The 18792-nt window shown below is 42.1% G+C and overlaps 1 protein-coding gene across 3 annotated transcripts in view; it reads right to left on the bottom strand.

The window, feature by feature from the left end:
- The window catches only part of LOC144104993 (venom metalloproteinase BumaMPs1-like), a 35408-nt gene extending 17618 nt beyond the window's left edge, over positions 1-17790 (bottom strand). For 2 of the 3 annotated variants that reach the window (XM_077638216.1, XM_077638215.1), the window contains exons 1-7: positions 17629-17790; positions 16450-16629; positions 15410-15573; positions 13266-13355; positions 11673-11805; positions 6283-6339; positions 2904-3025 (exon numbers count right to left, since the gene is read on the bottom strand). In XM_077638216.1, coding sequence (XP_077494342.1) covers positions 2904-3025; positions 6283-6339; positions 11673-11805; positions 13266-13355; positions 15410-15573; positions 16450-16510 — 627 coding nt within the window. In that variant the 5' untranslated portion in view covers positions 16511-16629; positions 17629-17790. The remainder of the gene's footprint in view (positions 1-2903; positions 3026-6282; positions 6340-11672; positions 11806-13265; positions 13356-15409; positions 15574-16449; positions 16630-17628) is intronic. The other variant, XM_077638217.1, reaches the window with a different exon arrangement.
- Between the last annotated feature and the right edge of the window lie 1002 nt (positions 17791-18792).

Raw genomic sequence — 18792 nt, 5'->3', positions numbered from 1 at the left:
CTCGGAACAGCTGGTCTTGAAAACAGCATCTCTTTGAAATATTTCATTTTTGTAGTGAGTGAGTAACACGCCTTGCATAATTTCTGGTGAAATTTTTGTCGGAAATAATGGCCCATCTACAGATTTAACTTTAGGTTTGGAATACCCTTAAGCGTTACCCTGTATAATTGTTAGCCATTGAGTAGAAGGTATGCAGCGCACACTGTTAAACAAATATATATACTCTTAAGCCATTAAGTGCGCTTTAAGTGCTTTCACGGGTGTACTTCACTTGGTCTCTAGGAACCGTGAAGTAAAATTGTAGGTGTTATTTCATTTTGCTCAAAAACGCAAACCACTTTGCAGTAGGACACCTCATACATCTCATAGAAACAGTCCTGTGCTGAAGCTAAGCGGCTGTGTTCATGGGCAACAGACAACTAGCTGCAGCTGGCGTCGTGGTCAGTTAAGCACACATAATCAAATCTCTGTGACTACCAAACGATTTTCTGCACACAAGGAAGAGATGAAGGCTGAAACAAAATACATCACAAAGCACCACACGAATTTTCTCAGAACGAACAAGTAGGCGCAATACGCTGTGTTTCCTGCCACTCTTCGCCCTTTCTTTGTGCGCCGGGAAACATTTGGTATGTGCAACCAACTGGCCAAGCAGTTTGTCCCGTGACTACGCCAGCTATCACTGCCTGTCACAGTGCATTGCTTGAAGTTAATAAAACCTACCGTGATTCGAGATCCCGAAGTAAAATTCGTACAGTTCATCGCACAACCATTGGGAGTGCTAAAACCATTTACTCTAGGGCCCTTCACAACATCTCCCGCCATTCATCGAGTGAAAACAGAGTTTCCATGCTTGAGAAGTAAACAAACAAGTTTCGATAAGAGGGCTCATGCATGTTAAGATATTTTTCAAGCCGCAGTTTAGATGAACGTTTCAGGTGAAAACTCTTTGGACCACAGCGTTCGCGTGTAGTAGTATGAATGTTCTTTTAATTCCCTTTGTAAAGGACCATTCAAGAAACACGCTAAGCAGCAAGCTTCTCGGCAGCAGGAGGAAACTATCTTTTAGCTTTCCAAAGCCCTGTGGTCTTTAATAATGCCGTCATGACACCATAATGCGGGTCGATGGTATAGTCTTTGGCCCGAAGGATTTTGACCAAGACTGTGCCTAGCTCCAACTGCCACTGAAAGAAATGCTGGCCTCCCCGTTAACGCCAATAAAGGTAAGTTTTAGGGCCACTTTGGCAAAATTCGCGGAGCGCTTTTATATAGGGAGACCATGTGCAGAAGAAAGAATATACGCTAGTTTTTACTTACGCGTGATATATGTACGTTACGCCTCATGCCCAGAAACTGTTAATATCAAGATCCAGCTTAAGGCTTTGATCGCAGCAAAGAAGCTTGTATGTGATGACAAAGCGGTTCTTCAGGCGTGACTACAATTTTCGTTCTTCTTGCCCACTGCCGGAAGATCTGTATGAAATGTGCAGTTGTGAAATTTTCTCTGCTTGTTTATGAAAAAATTAGTGTTTTTTGCCTATCCACTCCGAGTAGATCAGTGTGCTCAAATGAAACAAGGTCAGTCAGAATGACGGTTATTGTCGATTGGCTCAATGCAACGACAAAATTTTCGAGCAAACAACACACTTCTCCAGACAATCAAATAAAAGAGGGTAAAAATGGTCTTATGTGTGCAACGCTAAAACCATGTTTCACTTTCAAGTCCTGTCGCAAATCTCTTGATCTAGTGTTAATGATTAAATTTCGTGAAACACAAGAAGAAGAGTCTTCATCCCGCAGTGAATGTGGGTTTGTGAGATTTCATAAGATCTACACTTCACGGCTGAACAGCAAACCATGTGACATGAAGAATTTTCACTAGAAAAGCAAATATAGACACCGTTCTCATATTGGGCTAGATACGCTTTCCTGGGGCGCATGTCGCACATGTATCGCTGACGTGTCTATTACTGACATTGTCTTGCGTATCTCCCCGGATGTCAACCAGTGGCCGCAAAAAAAAGCGGAGAAAAATGCTTATTTTTTTACTCTGAAGATATTTCCTCATGTCTTAAAGGCTAACTCCTTAATCTAAGCTGTTGCATACCACTATTTGCGTTCAATCTTGGTGGTGGCCACTCTTCCTCATTTAACACATTTTACTTACCTCGGTATATCACGTTCTTCTTCCAACATCTGCTGCATATGCTCAGGAAGCTGAGAATACCTTTCTTATAAGCCGACTTTAGCGTAGTCTTGAACATGTAATCAAAACGACTCGACGAACGACAACAAAAGTAGAACTCACAGGACCGGACCAGCCCCACTCGCTACTGATTTTATGTGAGTGCAGTCACCCGGCCAATCTGGCAGAGTGGCTCTCGCGTTCGGCTGCTGATCTGATGTCACGGGCTCTATCCTGGCCGCAGCTGCGATATTTCTATGAAGGGGAAATATAAAAACTCCCGTGAGCTGTGTAATGCGAGCACATGTCAATACACCCCAGGTGGTCGAAATTAACACGGGACGCTTCACTACCATTCAGTTGGGGGCGTTGCACCGGAAGCTTCCCAATTTTTATAAGCAGCCATAATGTGTAATACTGTGAAGCCTTGAAGATCTATTGGTTGAAATATGATTTCACGTCACAAGCACTGTACTGCCTAAAATCAGCGCTCTGGACTGCAATTCATGCTGTACATTTGTGAATGGAGATTTTGGTACGAGAGCGCAGATATCATTACATGGCCTTTCCGCTATCGTCCTGGATAGAGCTCTGATTCGCGCGATAATGGTGAAATACACATAATCCGGTTAAGCTCGAGCTTTGGTGGTTCGGGGACTACGTTACCAGGTATAGTATTCCCGCTGTTGAAATGTAATAGACCAAAGCTGTAGCATACCGAATTAGTCATAATGGCCAGGTACTTAGAAATTTTCTTTTCATCGAAGGCCAGCTCAAGACAGAACTGGTAGTCTACCACAATGTGAAGTTCAGGGTGTATTTCTTCAGGCAGACGCCTTCCTGCGGAGACGGAAAGCATGTGTTTCAGTTATTGCCGGGAGCACTTCCGCTGTTGAGCGCACTTTTTGTAGCTTCGCTTCTAGATTGAATGAGTCGCTGTGTACTTCAATAATTCTGTGCCCATTGGAACTTTGTTCTTTATAGAGAAATCTTCCAGTTCCTAATTTTCATATAGAGCGAAGAAACGCCCGATGTAGAAACTGGTACCTGTACGCATAATGTCCGAATCATATACATTAGTGTTTGATTTGCATATTCGTTTATCAGTGTGCTTGTTTAATTGGGTGCCACTTCGCAACAAGAGCATGCTATCATTATTAAGTACTCAGGTGAGAATTACTTATGGCTCATAATGTAATACCTGCCCCGGTGGCTCAGTGGTTAGGGCGCTCGGCTACTGAGCCGCAGTACCCGGCTCAGAATATGACCGTGGCGGCCGTGTTTCGATGGAGGCGAAACGCAGAAGGCATCCGTGTACTGTGCGGTGTCAGTGCGCAATAAAGATCCCCAGGTGGTCGAAAATATTCCGGAGCCTTCCACTACGGTACCTCTTTCTTCCTTTCTTATCTTAGTCTCTCCTTTATCTCTTCCCTTCCGGCGCGGTTCAGGTACCCGCCGATATCTGAGGCAGCTACGGCGCCGTTTCCTTTCCCCCAAAACAAATTTCAATTTCTTCATAATGCAATAAAGTTTCGGCGTCCTGAGACAGAGTAGCGCAGAAATGTCGAACAAAATATCTTGGAATATGTATATGTAAACATACCAGGGCCATTCATTGGCCCCCCAAAAAAGTAATGCAGTCAGTACTGTGAGTTATAGACAATATAGCGACTACTAAAGAAGACGGAGGCCAGGATCTGAAAGCAATCCTTTATTTACATGCAGAAGAGTGAGAAGTGAAGGCCTTTGGGGAGGAGGCTCTCTGTCAACGCAATGGTACTTTGAAAAAAAGGAGAAAAAGAAAAAAAAGGCTGAGCATAACGTTTTATGTTCGAATCTGGAGTCCTTTGCATCTATCAGACGTTCTGGCAGCTAAAAGTGCGCTTCGAAAAAATCGAGCAATAACTGTCCTCTTTCATGATTCTCCCGTGTCTGAAACCACTCCTGCGAGTACACTGAGTTGATCATCCCTAATTGCACATTGCAATAATAGATTAGCATCTAAGTGTGTTTGTTTTGTGCACCGGGTTCTGACAATTAGCAACACCATACTTTTCATATGAAAGCTTTGCTGGTAGACTGATAGCATGTGGCTGGAGTAAACTATACTGGGATGTGGCCGGTATGATAGACCAAGTGTATGTGAGGGGGGGGGGGGGGGAAGTGACATTCATTATCTGCTGTTACTTCTTTTTCACACATACCTACATATTCTCCCTCCAGTGCCGCAAGAGGAGGAAGCAAAACTCAAGCTTCTCTACCATTAATCTGCTTCCGTCTGGGTCCATAAATAATCCTCATCCGCCCGCACGGGATTACAGCCCGATATCCTGGCCTGACATCATTGCTATTAACACATTAACTCTCTTAATTTTCACTAGCTAAGGCTCTCGCCAAGTAAATATTTCATGATTGTTTATCCGGTTTCACAAAAAAACATCACTGTGTAAAAACCCTTCCAAATGCAGTGGTTCTAATAGTCTCAAATGTTTTTATCTTTTTTCCCACTTTCCTTTCTGAGTGAAATTTTTTTGCTAGTTTTCTACTACCATATATTTTCAGACCGTTACCGTGCTTGGCAAGTGTTGGGGCACATTTGTTTTGTATTTATGTTTATTATTACCGAAACAGCATTATTATTAGGGAAAAGGGTTTATACGAAACATACAGCTGCAACAACTTACATCATTTCAGATTAGACTGTGGGATCTCTGTTGAATGAGATGTTTTATTCAGATTTGTGACGAGCAAATAATATGAACACTGACAGGTCTTAATTTAGGCTTCCCTGTTTAAGCGGACTTTTAAAATACAGGGAGCTTTTCCAAACACGATACACTGAAACCAGTTCGTGACAGGATGCTCGATGGCGGTCGCGAACATATTTAATAGCTTGTTGAGTTTCGTGATACTGAATATATACACTTAGGCCTGTTGTATGCTTACTGTAACGAGGATAGATTAATAATAGACACGGGGGTCCATTTTGCACCTCAAAAGCAGGCTAACAGGCCAACTACGTTTCCGGCAAAACTATAGTGGATTATCTCAATTATACGCACAGAAACACGATTGAAAATATTCTTGCTAAGCAGCCGAACAGGTTTTCCTCACTACATTTCTTAACTCCGCGCCGTATTCACCACTGTAAATGAATATCACGGCACCGATTGCGCTGTATTGGAATCCTTTACGGGTCGTTATAAATGCATGGACTAATTCTGCGCCGAAATTGATATCAGTGTTGAACGCATATGAATATATGGTTAGTGTAGTAGACGACACATCTTGTGCACTGAATCAAAGCACACTTTTCATTTTTTTTCTTTCACTCGCTGTACTCTAAAAGCATTCTTTCTGTTCTCTAAGTTCCCGCGGTCATAAAGTGTTTGATAAAACGGTGAAAATATTAAAAGAGCGTTCTAGCGGCTACATATGTCAATGAGGAGCTTGAGATTTCCCTGTGTACAGTTGGAAATTACTTGCCCATTAGTTCGTTCCCTAAAAGCAAACTACCTCGCTTCATTCAGACAATGGGAGCTTCAAGGTATAAACATTTTCCGATAAATATAGGAGTTTTCATAGGGTTCGAAGTCGAAATACATTTGGGTACTTTCCTAATTGCATGTCTGGCCGTTTATCTGTGTGTTTTTTATTGGTATATGGCTGCACTCGCGTTATGTGTTAAACGTCATACTTGGCAGCCGTTTTATCTCTCATCAAACTGAAGCCGAAGTAAGCAAAACGTGGTCACAGAAATTGCTAAGACGGAACAGGAAGCACTACCTCTCGTGATGTATTTTGTGGTAATAAAATTCATGTCAAACATTCACAGGAATTCAAAGAGAGATAATTTGTTTTCTCAGCCCAGAAATTCTTCATTCTAACGCGTTACTTCCAGGCAGTATGCTTCGGAACGCCTACTGCATTGTGAGACAGCGTTTTGAGACAAAACAATTTAACTCTTTTGAAGAACTACACAGAAGAAGTAGAGGAAGAAATATCACATTAGCTAAATACAGGATTACTCCTGCCAAGTGTTTGTGAAAATGACTGAAGAAAACGCAGGCTACGACCGCATGGTTTCATATACTCACGTTCCGAGCCTAGACTTCTTGGCTCTGGTGAGAATAATGCTTCGTTTGCTGGGATTCCTTTGAGAAAGAAGCAAATGAAAGTTGATTGTCTGAAAGGCAAAATTTGCCCCAGAGAACTCAACCGGTTTAAATTGCATGCAGGCGCAAAAGTGTTTATAACAACAAATATATCTGTGACCATATTAGGACTATAAGAGATCAAGACGTCCAACTTCTTTACATCCCATCCTTTGCACTAATTTACAGTCATGCTGAACCAACCATCCGCACTTCATGTTCTCAAGACTGTTTTATCTACAAGTCTTAAGATTCCATATAGAGGCACAGGTTTTTCTGTGTTCATATGATACTCATTTTGTGCATTTGTTCTGCCGTTTATATAACGACGTTAAATTGCCTATATATAATAGCATGGAGATGGGAAGGATGGATACAGCGAAAAAGGTAATTATAGAGGTTGTGTTTTAGATTACTGCGCTCCTCCTGAAACTAGCTCCGTCCACACGCATGTTAATTTTTTTCTACATCATCCACTAATGCATTTTTGTTATTGGTAATGTGGCATCCACTTTATATATTTTTTGTTAACTCATACTCTCCAGAAACGGCTTTAAACAGACATTTTATATGTACCCAGCAAGCACCGGTAATCCGGACACCTGCCAGCTACCACGTTCAATTCTGAGGCCACTCGGTTATTCCCAGTTCTTTTTACGTCACAAATAATTCCATGGCGCTTTTTCTATGCGGTCATTACGGAGCACCACGGGGTGGCATCGAAGAGAACAAGAACCGACTCCGCCGCGCATTTCGAAGCTCCTTCGCTCCTTATTTTGCAACCTGCTCCTCTTTCATTCCAATTTTCCCCAAGGTTTCAGTGATAGTTGCCACTGGGACCGTGGGACGCCTCATAAAATCTGCGCCGAAAAAGCACCGGCGCCTACGGAATACAAGCATTAGGCTTTCAGCCGCGTCTCTGAAGTTCACAAGCCCGGTCACCTTGACATAGCGAGTTGACAGGACGCGTTTGGCAGTTTTTCCAATCGATATTCAGCAGTGCATGTTTTAGCGATCAAAATATATCTCCTCCTCAACGAGCAACTACCATCCTGTACCCGTGCTCACAGTCTGTTTGTCGTCGTATTTTCAGTTTTAATTCCGCGCTGTCACATTGTACATGAGCCAATAGGGGAGGATATAAAGGTTGTTTAAGGAAACATTTTACAAATTTATTAAAAATAGACTTCTCCGACAAAAAGCAAACGTCTACAGAAAAACAATATCATCTGCAGCGGACGGCAGTGTTCATATAAAACGTATTAATTGCCAAAAGTATTCAACCTAAATTCGTAATGAACTTTCTATTTAACAATATTTACCGGTTCCAGCCAAACAGCAGCATGTAGCCATGCGTCAAAGGGTGCTGTATCAATTATTAAAACTAAGGAAAAGTATTTTTTAAAACCCTGCAATGCGGCAAAACGTCCTTTTGCTATTACACCGAACACAAACTCAATGTAGGAGGACTGTCGGTAGCACAGACGCAATGTCTAGTGAGGACATACTTGTTCCATTGACTGCGGCGGTGAGTTCGAAATAGATGTGCTATTTCCAAGCCTCGACGTTGAGAGAAAGAGAGAGAATAAACATTTATTTCTATAAAAGGAGGCCGGAACGAATTGTGGGTGGGGTCGTGAGTCCAAGACTCCAGTGGCTTCCGCTTTAGCGATGGCGACTAGCGCCTCCTCGTTTTGGCAGGGTGCCGCTGGCCGGCGTCATCTCGCAGTGCTCCAGCTCAAAGTTGTGTGGCTTTAAGTGGTTCTCTTTAGCTGAGCATGTTCATGTTACGTGCGTGAATAGGCTTAGATCGCAGCCGTCGTTAACTTGTGCTTCTTCGCTCGGCACAATAAAACTCTAGTCATCGCCAAATACTGTGCCGTCAATTTTAAGAACTCTCATAGGAACTGGCCATGCGCGCTGCTTGTGCAGTTCACTTGGGAGGCCAGCTTTTCTTTTGTTTCTCATAACACTACATTCGTTAGGAGAATAAAGCCACGCTTCTGTGAGGGCTTGCAGATTTCTCTTTAGCGGTGCGGATTTCTTCACATTCATTGGGTAATTTCTCTTAAGCGTTTATTTTACGATGTACCAGCTTGACAGCTAAAATAAACGAGAATCACTTCGGGGCTAAAAACTTTTTTGGAATTGTAGCGCGACGTTGCATTCCACCAGATGCCTCAGTTTTTTTTGCCTTGTGCGGAAGCAGCCATGTCTCATTTGTTGCTAGAAGTGGTATCCTATAAATAGGAAACTTTAATAACTAGTTTTTAGCAGTTACAAGTAGTATAACAAACTTGAATTAATAAAATTCATATATTTGAATGTTTGATTTGGCTGCAGCCCATTTCGAGCCCTCCCCCACGAAAGGATTATCATTTGGGATGAAAATGAACAATTTTTACGTTATGTGCTCAAATTAGTTTACCTAGGTTTCGATGCGCAGATTAAAGAGGTATCTACTGGCGTTTCTCAGCAAGGGAAAGATTAGGTCTGGAAATGATTTCATGTGGTGTTCTTACACGTTGTTTGAGATCGTAGAGGCTGGCTGGCTTTGTCTTGTAAACGCCATCTTTTAAATATATCTCCAGAAGAAAAAATGCAAAGGTAATAAATTGGGTGACCTAGGATGCAATGCTTTGTGTTCACTACGCCAAATACATTGTTGGCAAATAAATAAATGATTTGCCTAGGCGATGAAGAAAAATACGGCGCAACTCTGCCATGCCCGAGCCACATTTTTTCAACACAACCAGTGGCAACTAGGGGCAAATTAAGAAACTATATGTTTAGAACGCAGACAGTGTACTTCTTTCCACTAAGTTTTCCGCTAACGAATCAAAGACCAATAATGATGTCTTTATAAATGCCACACCATACACTTGCGTACGATCCCCAGCAGCACAGCTAATCGGCCAAATGTTGGAAATGTATTCGCACAAGACGGGCCAATAAAGGCCCCGTCGGTCATAAGCACCCTGTGGAGAAATTATAATTCTTCGTCGCAATAAATTAGGCATCAGTTGCAAAAATTGAGCTGTCTCTGAAATTCATTTCGTCTAGCTTTTGGTGAAGGCAAACACGATATGGATAGAGCTGTGTCCTCCAAGTGACCTTCACACTTAAACCGACACGCTCTATATGCCCCAGCAATTTCCATGACGCTTCCTTCCTGCCTGACGGGGATGTATGTAAGGATATGGATGTCAAAATCAAAATCACTGGCAGTACTGGCTTTTCATTTCTTTTTCTTAACATCGACAGATCCAATGGTCGTATAGGGAAACCGAATATCTATATAAAAGTGGGCCTAATGGGCTAACGACGGTCGGGATATTGGGCAGCATATAGTCTGAATGTAAGCTTTCCGTCCATTTGAGCGTTAACAAAAGCGATCGCAGTGTACACCTTGTCGGCGGCGGAGTATTGAAACTGCAATGGAGCGGCCATTCTCATGACATTTGCGCTGCAACGTTGAAGCCTTGATGTCAACACGGGCGAAGGCAAACCCCGGCTTATTAAAGTAATTTGAGATCCTGACACTACAATGACCATGTCGCCCGCGTACCCTCAAAAGAAGAGCCTTGAAAGCAAACGTGAATGCTTTTGTGAGACTGGAACTACAAACCACAGGTATATATTTCGACCAGCTTACAGCCACTGCCGCGCAAGCTATCCTTGCTTCGCTAACGAAACCCTTCTTTGTCTGGTGCGCTTACTAACAATCAGTGATTGTACACGAACAGTATCTAGACCTGGTGAATAAATGACCGGATTATGACGCCTCCTATCTAGCCCGACGGATAGCTGCATCAAAAGAAGCAGACACAAAGGAAACTGCACCCTGCGCTTACCAAGGCTCTCATAATTGACAGCCGCGTAGTACGCGATTAATTGCCTTCTTTCTGGGCAGTGCGACGAAGTAAACCCAACCCGCAGTCAAAGCTGTGGATCGCGGCTCCCTAGGTGTTTCGAATTGGGCACCGCAGTATTTTTCAACACGCCAACAGCAGAGGTTGGTTTTAGCCCAGATTTTCTACGCTCCTTACGCGCTGAGTTACGGTGTTTTGCGTCAACAAGCAAGAGGTTTTGTTGTGCTGCTGGTATTTAGTAAATGACGCATTTGTTTCGCTTGAAAAGCTGATACGGCATGGCATCGTCTTCTTCGTGGCTACCAAATTTTGTTAGTCAATCACCATGAAACTTTGTAATTAAAATTTTTATTCTTAAGCTTAGTAAATCCTAGCTAACTAGCATGTTTTTAACAGTCACTGTCGTCCGGCACTGCTGAGTTGCCTCCTGTAAAGATTTTCATTTTTTCTACAAAGCCTTATCTTTAGGATCTTTTTAAAGTGGTTGCCGAAACCTGTGGTATGAGCGCTGTTGGAGTAAGCTGTTAAATTTGTTAGGTTCGGATCCCATCAATTTCGCTGTCCAGATCAAGCCGCTTGCATTCATGTTACCCTCCTCCCACCTTTCGTCCTTTTGCCCGCTACCGATATGATAGCTTACTCCTCTCGCTTTCACGATCACAGCATCGCCATCATCGCCGCTCGAGCAAGGAGGGGTTATTATCACCTGCGCTTCGTGTGGGAAAGAGGAAGATTTTTTTCATGAATATTTCCCTACTTTTACAGGTTTTTCAGTTTCAATTGGTCAACTGTGAGATATTGTAGCCCATCATAAACGAGAAATGCAAACTGCCTTCATGTGCACTCTCAGTTCAATTAACAATTGTGACAGTGCCCATCGCCCCATCTCGCTTACCTCTCTCCATCATCCCTTTTCTCCAGTGTAGGTTAGCCAATCACAACACCGTTCCGGTTAACATCCCCGCCTTCCCTCTTCCTCATTATCTCTCTCTCTCTCTCTCAGTTCACTTGCTATGCGAGGCAGCAATACTGGTTGAGGTCACAGGTTTGCGAGAAAACAATAATAGAAAGGGAAAAAGAACAGTATTATTGCCCAGAACTGTTATGCTTCTCTGAAACCTAGAAATTCTATTGCGGCTCAGTTGCGATATGTTTGTTTGATGGGTTCTGTGCTTCGTCGGATTTAAAAAAGAAACTTGATGAGGATCACACAGGAAAATATATTTAATTGTTTGCCGTTTAAAACGCTAATCTTAATGAAACTTCAATATTTTAAGGACTGAGATTGCTGTAAAATGAGGAAGCAGCTTAGTTTTGTGTTTCTGTAGCTGTCTTGTAATCCCGTCACAAGTGAGCCACGTTATAAATCTCAGACGTTAAAGTATTGCATTGGCAAGAAAGTACAGCTTTATGTTGCCTTAACAAGCCAAATGTTGATTCAATGTACTAAATGAATCATACCATAATCACTGTGACCTTGGCTGTGCCGAACGGGCTCTTCTGCAGTGTACAGCAAGTGGGCGTCTGCGCCATCCAAAGAGCGTGCCATTCTAGACGTGGGTTTTATCCGCAGGCGGTCGCCAACAATGCCCTCCTAAAATGAGCGGAATAAAGAAAAAACTTTCCTGTCGTGAGAAACATTGGTCTTCTGCTACTGACTCTGCTTCAGCCTGGCATTTATTCTAGTTGGCGCACAACACCAAGTAAAAACGAATGCTTGAATAGTCTTTCAGTCTCTGTCTTCAAACAGAATAATTTACAAGGCGTTTCAGGGAATATTCAGTCTTTTTTTTTCTTTTCAAAAATATGGATTTAGGGCAAAAATATTGCTTTTCCTGCATAGTATTACCAGTGTTGGCGGAGATCAGATAACTACTGAATCGAATTAAGTAGCAAGCTGGCTAACTAATTTTTAATAATGAACTTTTTAGTGATTAGAGGTAGGTGCTTAGTTGCAATCAGAGATTTGTTAGTAATAGCCACTTTGCTTTCTATAATTTAGAAAACGCGATTACACTTATCACTGCGGCTCAACAAAATTTGGTTTTTGTGAGTAGTTACGCGCACTGGAAAGGTTGCCTGGCCTGTATGCTTTTCGAAAGCGCATGTTTTTGCAAGATGTAGCCAACTTTTCTCGAGACAGAGCGCCCACAGTAAATTCTAAAATCTAAAAATAAATCCTAATTCTAAAAACTGATTTTGAAATTACTAAAGACAGGTTTCAAATCTCTGATTGCAACTAGGCGTCTAATCCTAATAATCAGAAAGTGAACAAAAATTAGGTACCCAGCTTTCTTTTTCAAAAAAATTTACCGGTTTTCTGCTTTCCGCCAACCCTGGTAATACTTTGCAGCAAAAACCGACTTTCTTCCCTGTAAGCCTATTAAAAAAAATTGTTCTCGAAAACGCCTGCTATTTGTGCGACGTAAATTTGTTGCGTAAATGCATAATTTTTGTCATGTATTAGAATTAGTGATTGAAAAACGCAGTTTTAAAGAATCTCAAAACCAGCCCCCCAAAATCTTGTACACCCAGATATTCTTCAGTTTCATTAGCAGAAAAACCAGCTTCTCCGCAACCTGATTTTTTCTTTTGTTTTTGCAATGATAAAGTGGACGAAAAAGCTGCTTTTTACGAGTTTACATGACCGCATCTAGCGTCCAACTCTTCTATCGCGAATAAACTGCCTAATCAGCCAGCGAAATTGCGACGAATCGACTAGTTTAAGTGTTGGTTCATTACTTTGTGAAACATTGCGCACGATATCATAAGCGGAGAGATGTGTCTGTTTCTTTAATCCTGTGGACCTCTTTCTGCCCTTTGTTTCCAGAAATAAAACGTTACCGCTCTTGAACTGAAAGGTCGTCTCAAAATACGCATTAAATTGTGCGCTTCTAGGAGTGGCTGAATAGATGGCCGCTACATATTATCTCTTTCCAGCAATAAAGAATTACACGCAACACTTTAGGAATGCGCTCACTCAGAAACGCGCCAGTCTACTCGGCAGCATAACTACGTTCTCGAGCATGTAAAACAGGTAGGTTTCATGCGTACTATTTTTACTCCTTCCTCTTCGGATACATCGACGGAGGCCATGCTCTCAACTGAGTGATAAAGATTCTTCTCCATTTCAGGTCCTTGCATCTGAAAACATATTAAATAGTGTATAAAAAACTATCTTCTTTTAAACAGCGCGCGAACTTCCTAAAATTACTTTGGTTCAAATAAACAATGCTTTTTTTGCGACAACAGGAATCGTAATCCGCATGTCCTCCATTTCTTGCGGAAAAAAGCAAAAGGAAAATATTTCTGTATGGTCGTGACACACTTTCATTGCTTCCGAAATACTTACTGCAATGACAAGAAGGAATCTCTATTTTTAAGTAGTATGTGCACCTTGCACGCAAGTTATGGACTTCTTGTCGCAAAACGCAAAAGTTCAAAAATAGGAAAGGTGTTTTAGCCGATCTTTGTTGCATTCTATAAACCTACATCTTTTTAGAAAATGTGCATCTTGTTTTCGAGATTGTGGCTTCAAAATATTGTCACGACCGCACGAGCTGAGCGGGTTGGGGTCGGGAACAACCCGAGACCGAGAGCCTCTTTTAATTAGAGAGCCAGGTTCCAGGTCTCGGAGCGAGAGCGCCTCGAGAGCCAACCACCGCTTCGTTGTCGTTTCGACTAAGCGCGGAGGCCTCGCGGCGCATTAGGCACGTGACGATAAATTCTTAGCGCACTGTGTGCACATCATTCAGCTAGGAAAGTTGAAGAAATAACATTTTCTATCACTAATACAACCTGCAGCCTTCTTGGCCGTAAAGAACAGATGAATATTTATTATTTGCAGCGTTGTCGGAGGTTTTAACGCATAACAAGCTCAAAGGTATTTGTTACACGGCCTGAGTAGTTTTTTCATGGCTTATACTTTTCAGTGTGCTTTTGGTATCATGTTTACTAAGTGGTTTCATAGTTTTTACGTACAAAGTTAACAACCGATGCGAAATGTTTCGCCTGCTTTGGCGTGAACAAGTGAGAGCGATAGTTGGGACATAGTATTTTGGACATAGTACTTGGGACATAGTATTTGGGACATAGTTGGGACATAGTATTTTGACCTAAAGTCACATGACGGCCTCTAGACGCGTTTTGTCCAAAGAGTATGCTCTGAAACTCAAAACCCCGAGAAAGGAAAAAAACAGTTCGTCATAACAGGGTTGTCTGTCACAGAGAAGCAGTGCAGCTGAGCATATTTCTTGTGCTACTCGGAAGGAAGCGCTCATGGAGGTCCAATGTTTTGTCACGTCCTATCATTGCCTGAAATCTTGCCTAAAAAACAACGCCTGAAGCGCGATGAAGATATAACAGGCATTTTCTTGCTTAAAATATGCTTTAAGAGTTTCAACTGTGATAGTTCAGGCGTTAGGTGGCGTTAAACGCATGTGTGACGTAATAACTTGCCTCTCAAAAGCGATGCCCCGGAAAGTTTTCTAATATCAAAAGCAGCCAGGCCGCAGAGCCTGCTTTAGTGACAAAAGCTGGATGCCCTAAAAAACTGCTAATAAGAGCGAGCAAAGCTTCTTAAACAACTATCGGCTGGCAATCAACCCGGTGCAATGTCTTCACAAGGACATCATTCCAATTGCAAGTTTCCTCCTTGGCTGCTTAAATCGAATGTGTTCCTAAGGTTAGACAACAGACAGTACGTTTTCAAGCATGCTCATAGTGCGTGCAATCATACTTTCTCTCGTATTCCTTGAATGGGGGAGAAATACTGGGCGTACCACATGCTTCCAATATGTACTTTTTGAGCATCTAACGAATAAAACGTGTTGGGTTCGGTACGCTTTGCGTGAAAAAGCTAAAATTCTTGAAGCCTCTTAAAGTGACAGCAATGGCGATTAATTAAAATAAAAAGGGACTTTTTAGTTACTCCTGGTAATATTTGCTTTATTCGTATGGAGATAATTCTTGCCTAATGGTGGCCGCTCTTTTCAACAAGAATGTAGAAATGTATGGGCCCCTGTGCATTATAACACGTTCCTTTTTGTCTCTTCTCCGGCAATCACAATAAAGAAGCAAGTTGTTCTTTAAAATCTGTTACTATTACCTAAATGGGTAATTTTGTGCGTAAGAAACTAGCTACTGCATTGAAACATTCATTACCAGGTGCCAGTGTTTAGCCGTATAAATATACTCACGTGGTATCGGACGGGTGCGCCATCTCGAGTTGAATGAATGAAGAATTCCGGTGCGAAGACGGAGCTTTTCTGGAGGTTCAGTGTCAAATCTCTTGTTATCGTCAAGACTTTCTCACCGTCTTTACTCCTGCTTTGGAAGATTTGCGGAAAAACAAATGTCGGGGCTGTAATGGAGAAAGAGGTTTGAAAATATAAAGAGACGGCATGCAATTGCATCTAAGCTTAACATAAAAATTCGTACAGACTACAACACTGGCATAGATCCCTGTGCACTGTCACGATTTTATGACTGTTCGGAATGCTCAGGGTCGATATTTTATTTCTATTGCTCATAATGAACGTAGTTTTCTGATTTCCAAACACCAGTTACTGTGAAGAAACTCAACATCATCCATTCACCGTCTTTCATCGAATAGGAGTGTATCAATCGATTTTTGGATTTTAAACAGAACTGTTCGGTTAATAATTTAAGTGTGCATTACATTGTAAAAATGAGGATCGCCATTATAGCCTAGAACTCAAACTTATTTTAACAAACTACCCCGCGACATATCCTATTCCATCAGGTACTTACAAATCACTTCGATAGAGTCAGTGCCAATTTCCTGATGAAATAATTATCGCATTCACCAAGTAGAAGCATATATACAATGCTGCGCATGCTCAAAGCCACGGAATGTCAGGAAAGGGCACAAAACCAAACAGTGAAGAAAATATGTGTACTCTATTTGCAGTCATATGCTTAGGTTGCCGCTACTTTGCCCACCGCACTGAGCGCAAAGGAATAGGGAGAGAAAGGACATTGCTTTAGTGCCAGCCTATATTTGAGCCAGTTAAATCAGGGTCCCTCTCATTATAAACTCTTCGGTTGTCTCTCACACAAGCTCACGTCCACCTGATGAAAGGGTTTTAGTGTGCCATGATGCGGACGGGAGCCAAACGTTCCGCTTACCATGGCCTCAGCAGCCTGTAGATGTATAGAATTTCATCAACTACATCATATGCTTAATTTAACAAATAAAAGGCATCAGATGGCTCACCTCCTGTAACACGACATGATGTGCAGAATATGAAAACGGCGATGAACGTGAAAAGAGTCATTTCTGCTCTGAACTCGTGGCTAGAATCGACCTGAAGGCTGTATTTAGTCACATCGTATTCGGTCAAAAAGGCAATGCGTTGTCTGTCCGTTGTTCGCAATCTTTCTTGGGTACACAGACCTTGAAAACAAGAGACAAAAAGCAGTTTCGTAAGAATAACTTTCATTCTAGAAAACAACAGCATATAATAAGTCACGATATGTCTTATTAGGCGAACATGCTGTCTAAAATAATATTTACTCAATAATTCTCTTCCACGCGCCAGAAATGAGAGTTCTTTCTACTCAGCACAGCGCAAACTTGGACAAGGACTGAAGGAAGACACGTAAAATGTATTTTGAAGGCAACGGGAATCCTGAAGAATATAAACTTGCGGGTAAGCATTTTTGATTTTAAGATGTGGCGATGGAGAGCTGCTAATGCATTTTAATGACTGGCTAAAACAGAAGTGCACGTGATAATCCTTGTTCAATCATTGTCCTAGCAAGCGCTGTTCTTCATGAAAATGTCATACCAACTCGCCCAAGTATCAGTTTTATCCTCTACAGCACTGGCCACATTCAGTGCAATATGACTAAGAAGAAAAGAGAAATATTATCTTGGGCCGGCAGCCGATCAGTGAGAACTGAATTTCTGCATTGCTTAGAACTTCACTTCCGATTATAGAAACGCCACTTAAGTCTTGATCTTTTCAAAAAAGACCTCCTTCTGCCACAAGTACAGTAAAAAAATCAAGCACGTAAAATGTATTTTGAAGGCAACGGGTACACTGAAGCATATAAACTTGCGGGTAAGCATTTTTGATTTTAAGATGTCGCGATGGAGAGCAGCCAATGCATTTTTAATGACTGGCTAAAATAGAAGTGCATGTGATAATCTGTGGTATTTACAATTACCTATACTGCCGACTGAAAACCCTTATCGCAATAATTCCATGGCTCTAGTTTTGAGTAATTTCGTCAGTTCCAAACATTGTCGACGGGACTCAAAAGACAAGGTATTATGCTTTTTGGAGACGGCGAAAATTCAGTAATCACATTTCTGCAGGTTTAAGCCGAAAGTAAAAAGTAACAAGGACAAGACACATCCAGGATAGTGGCATGCATGCTTAAATGTTACCTCGCTGAAAAAGTCGGACCGTTCAATTTCGCTGTCTGGCTGCTCACGCGGTGCGCTGATAGCGTATGGTTGCAAAGAGACGAGTGCGGCGCAGAAGGCACGCCAACGAGTGAATGCAGCTGTCGCGGCACTTGTGAGGAAAGTACCCGAGGCGCTGCTGCCAACTGCATCAAGAGGGATGGCATTTTCTGCGGCTCAGTTTCTCTGCACAATAAAGTTCAGAAGTGTTGGCATATCAAGGAGTGCTTTGACCTCTTGCGGCGGCGCAGTTTTGAACATGTGTGCACTTGCCGAACATTCAGTAGGAGTCCTATATATCCGCTTGTGCAAAATTAGCGCAGATGATTCCGGGCTTTATTAGACATGTGTTCAGCTATCGAACGTTTTCTCGCCGTCCTTTTAAGTTGAATAAAGAATATATTTCGTCTGTTCACTCCTCTTTTTAAAGCTTCTACGTCTCAACTACCAAACACAGCTAGAGACGACGAAGCCACGAATAGTGAAAAAAAGTTCCACTTAGGCTGCTAAATATCGTCACTTCATATTATTTTTTATTTATAAATTTTACTTATCATTTATATTTGTGCGCCAGTTTACACATTGCGTTCATTCATGCCTGTCTCTTTACTTGTAACACTTTTTGTGTACGATTAATGCCGCGAAAATCCGTTGAAATCCTCCTGCTGACACAGAGTGTATCCGCCAGATAAGCCAGTCTGGTTCACCTTTTGTGACCATGATTACCAGTCGTGGCGCCAATCTGCAATTTTTTTTCCCGCGAATAGAACAGCAGTGGCGTGAACAATACTTAAATCTCCTTGAAATCTTAAATTTTGATTTGGCGACAGGTGGTCGACTTGTCTAGTGCCACTATGGAATCGAGCAATGTGTTTTTCCCTCGGCTGCAGTGTATGGTCAGCGGAAATTTGATGACTTGGTAACTCAGCTGCCTGACATTGGCGTCTGTGAATGTGTCATTAAGTGCGATCGAATCAATCATGTTTCCGCGCCTGTTTTCAAAAGCCATCTCTCATGTGAGTAAGGTTCCATAGTAAAATATTCTCTGCAGAGTCCGCAGTGTGATCGGCCCAGACAAGATCCAGAGGTTCTCAAACCTCACTCTAAACCTCTGCCGCATTATGGGAGCAGTAGTCAGACCGTCTC

Source organism: Amblyomma americanum, chromosome 9, assembly GCF_052857255.1.
Source record: "Amblyomma americanum isolate KBUSLIRL-KWMA chromosome 9, ASM5285725v1, whole genome shotgun sequence".
NCBI classification, from domain to species: Eukaryota; Metazoa; Arthropoda; class Arachnida; order Ixodida; family Ixodidae; genus Amblyomma; species Amblyomma americanum.
The sequence above is the reverse complement of the archived record's forward strand: the minus strand, read 5'-3'. Positions and strand labels throughout refer to the sequence as shown.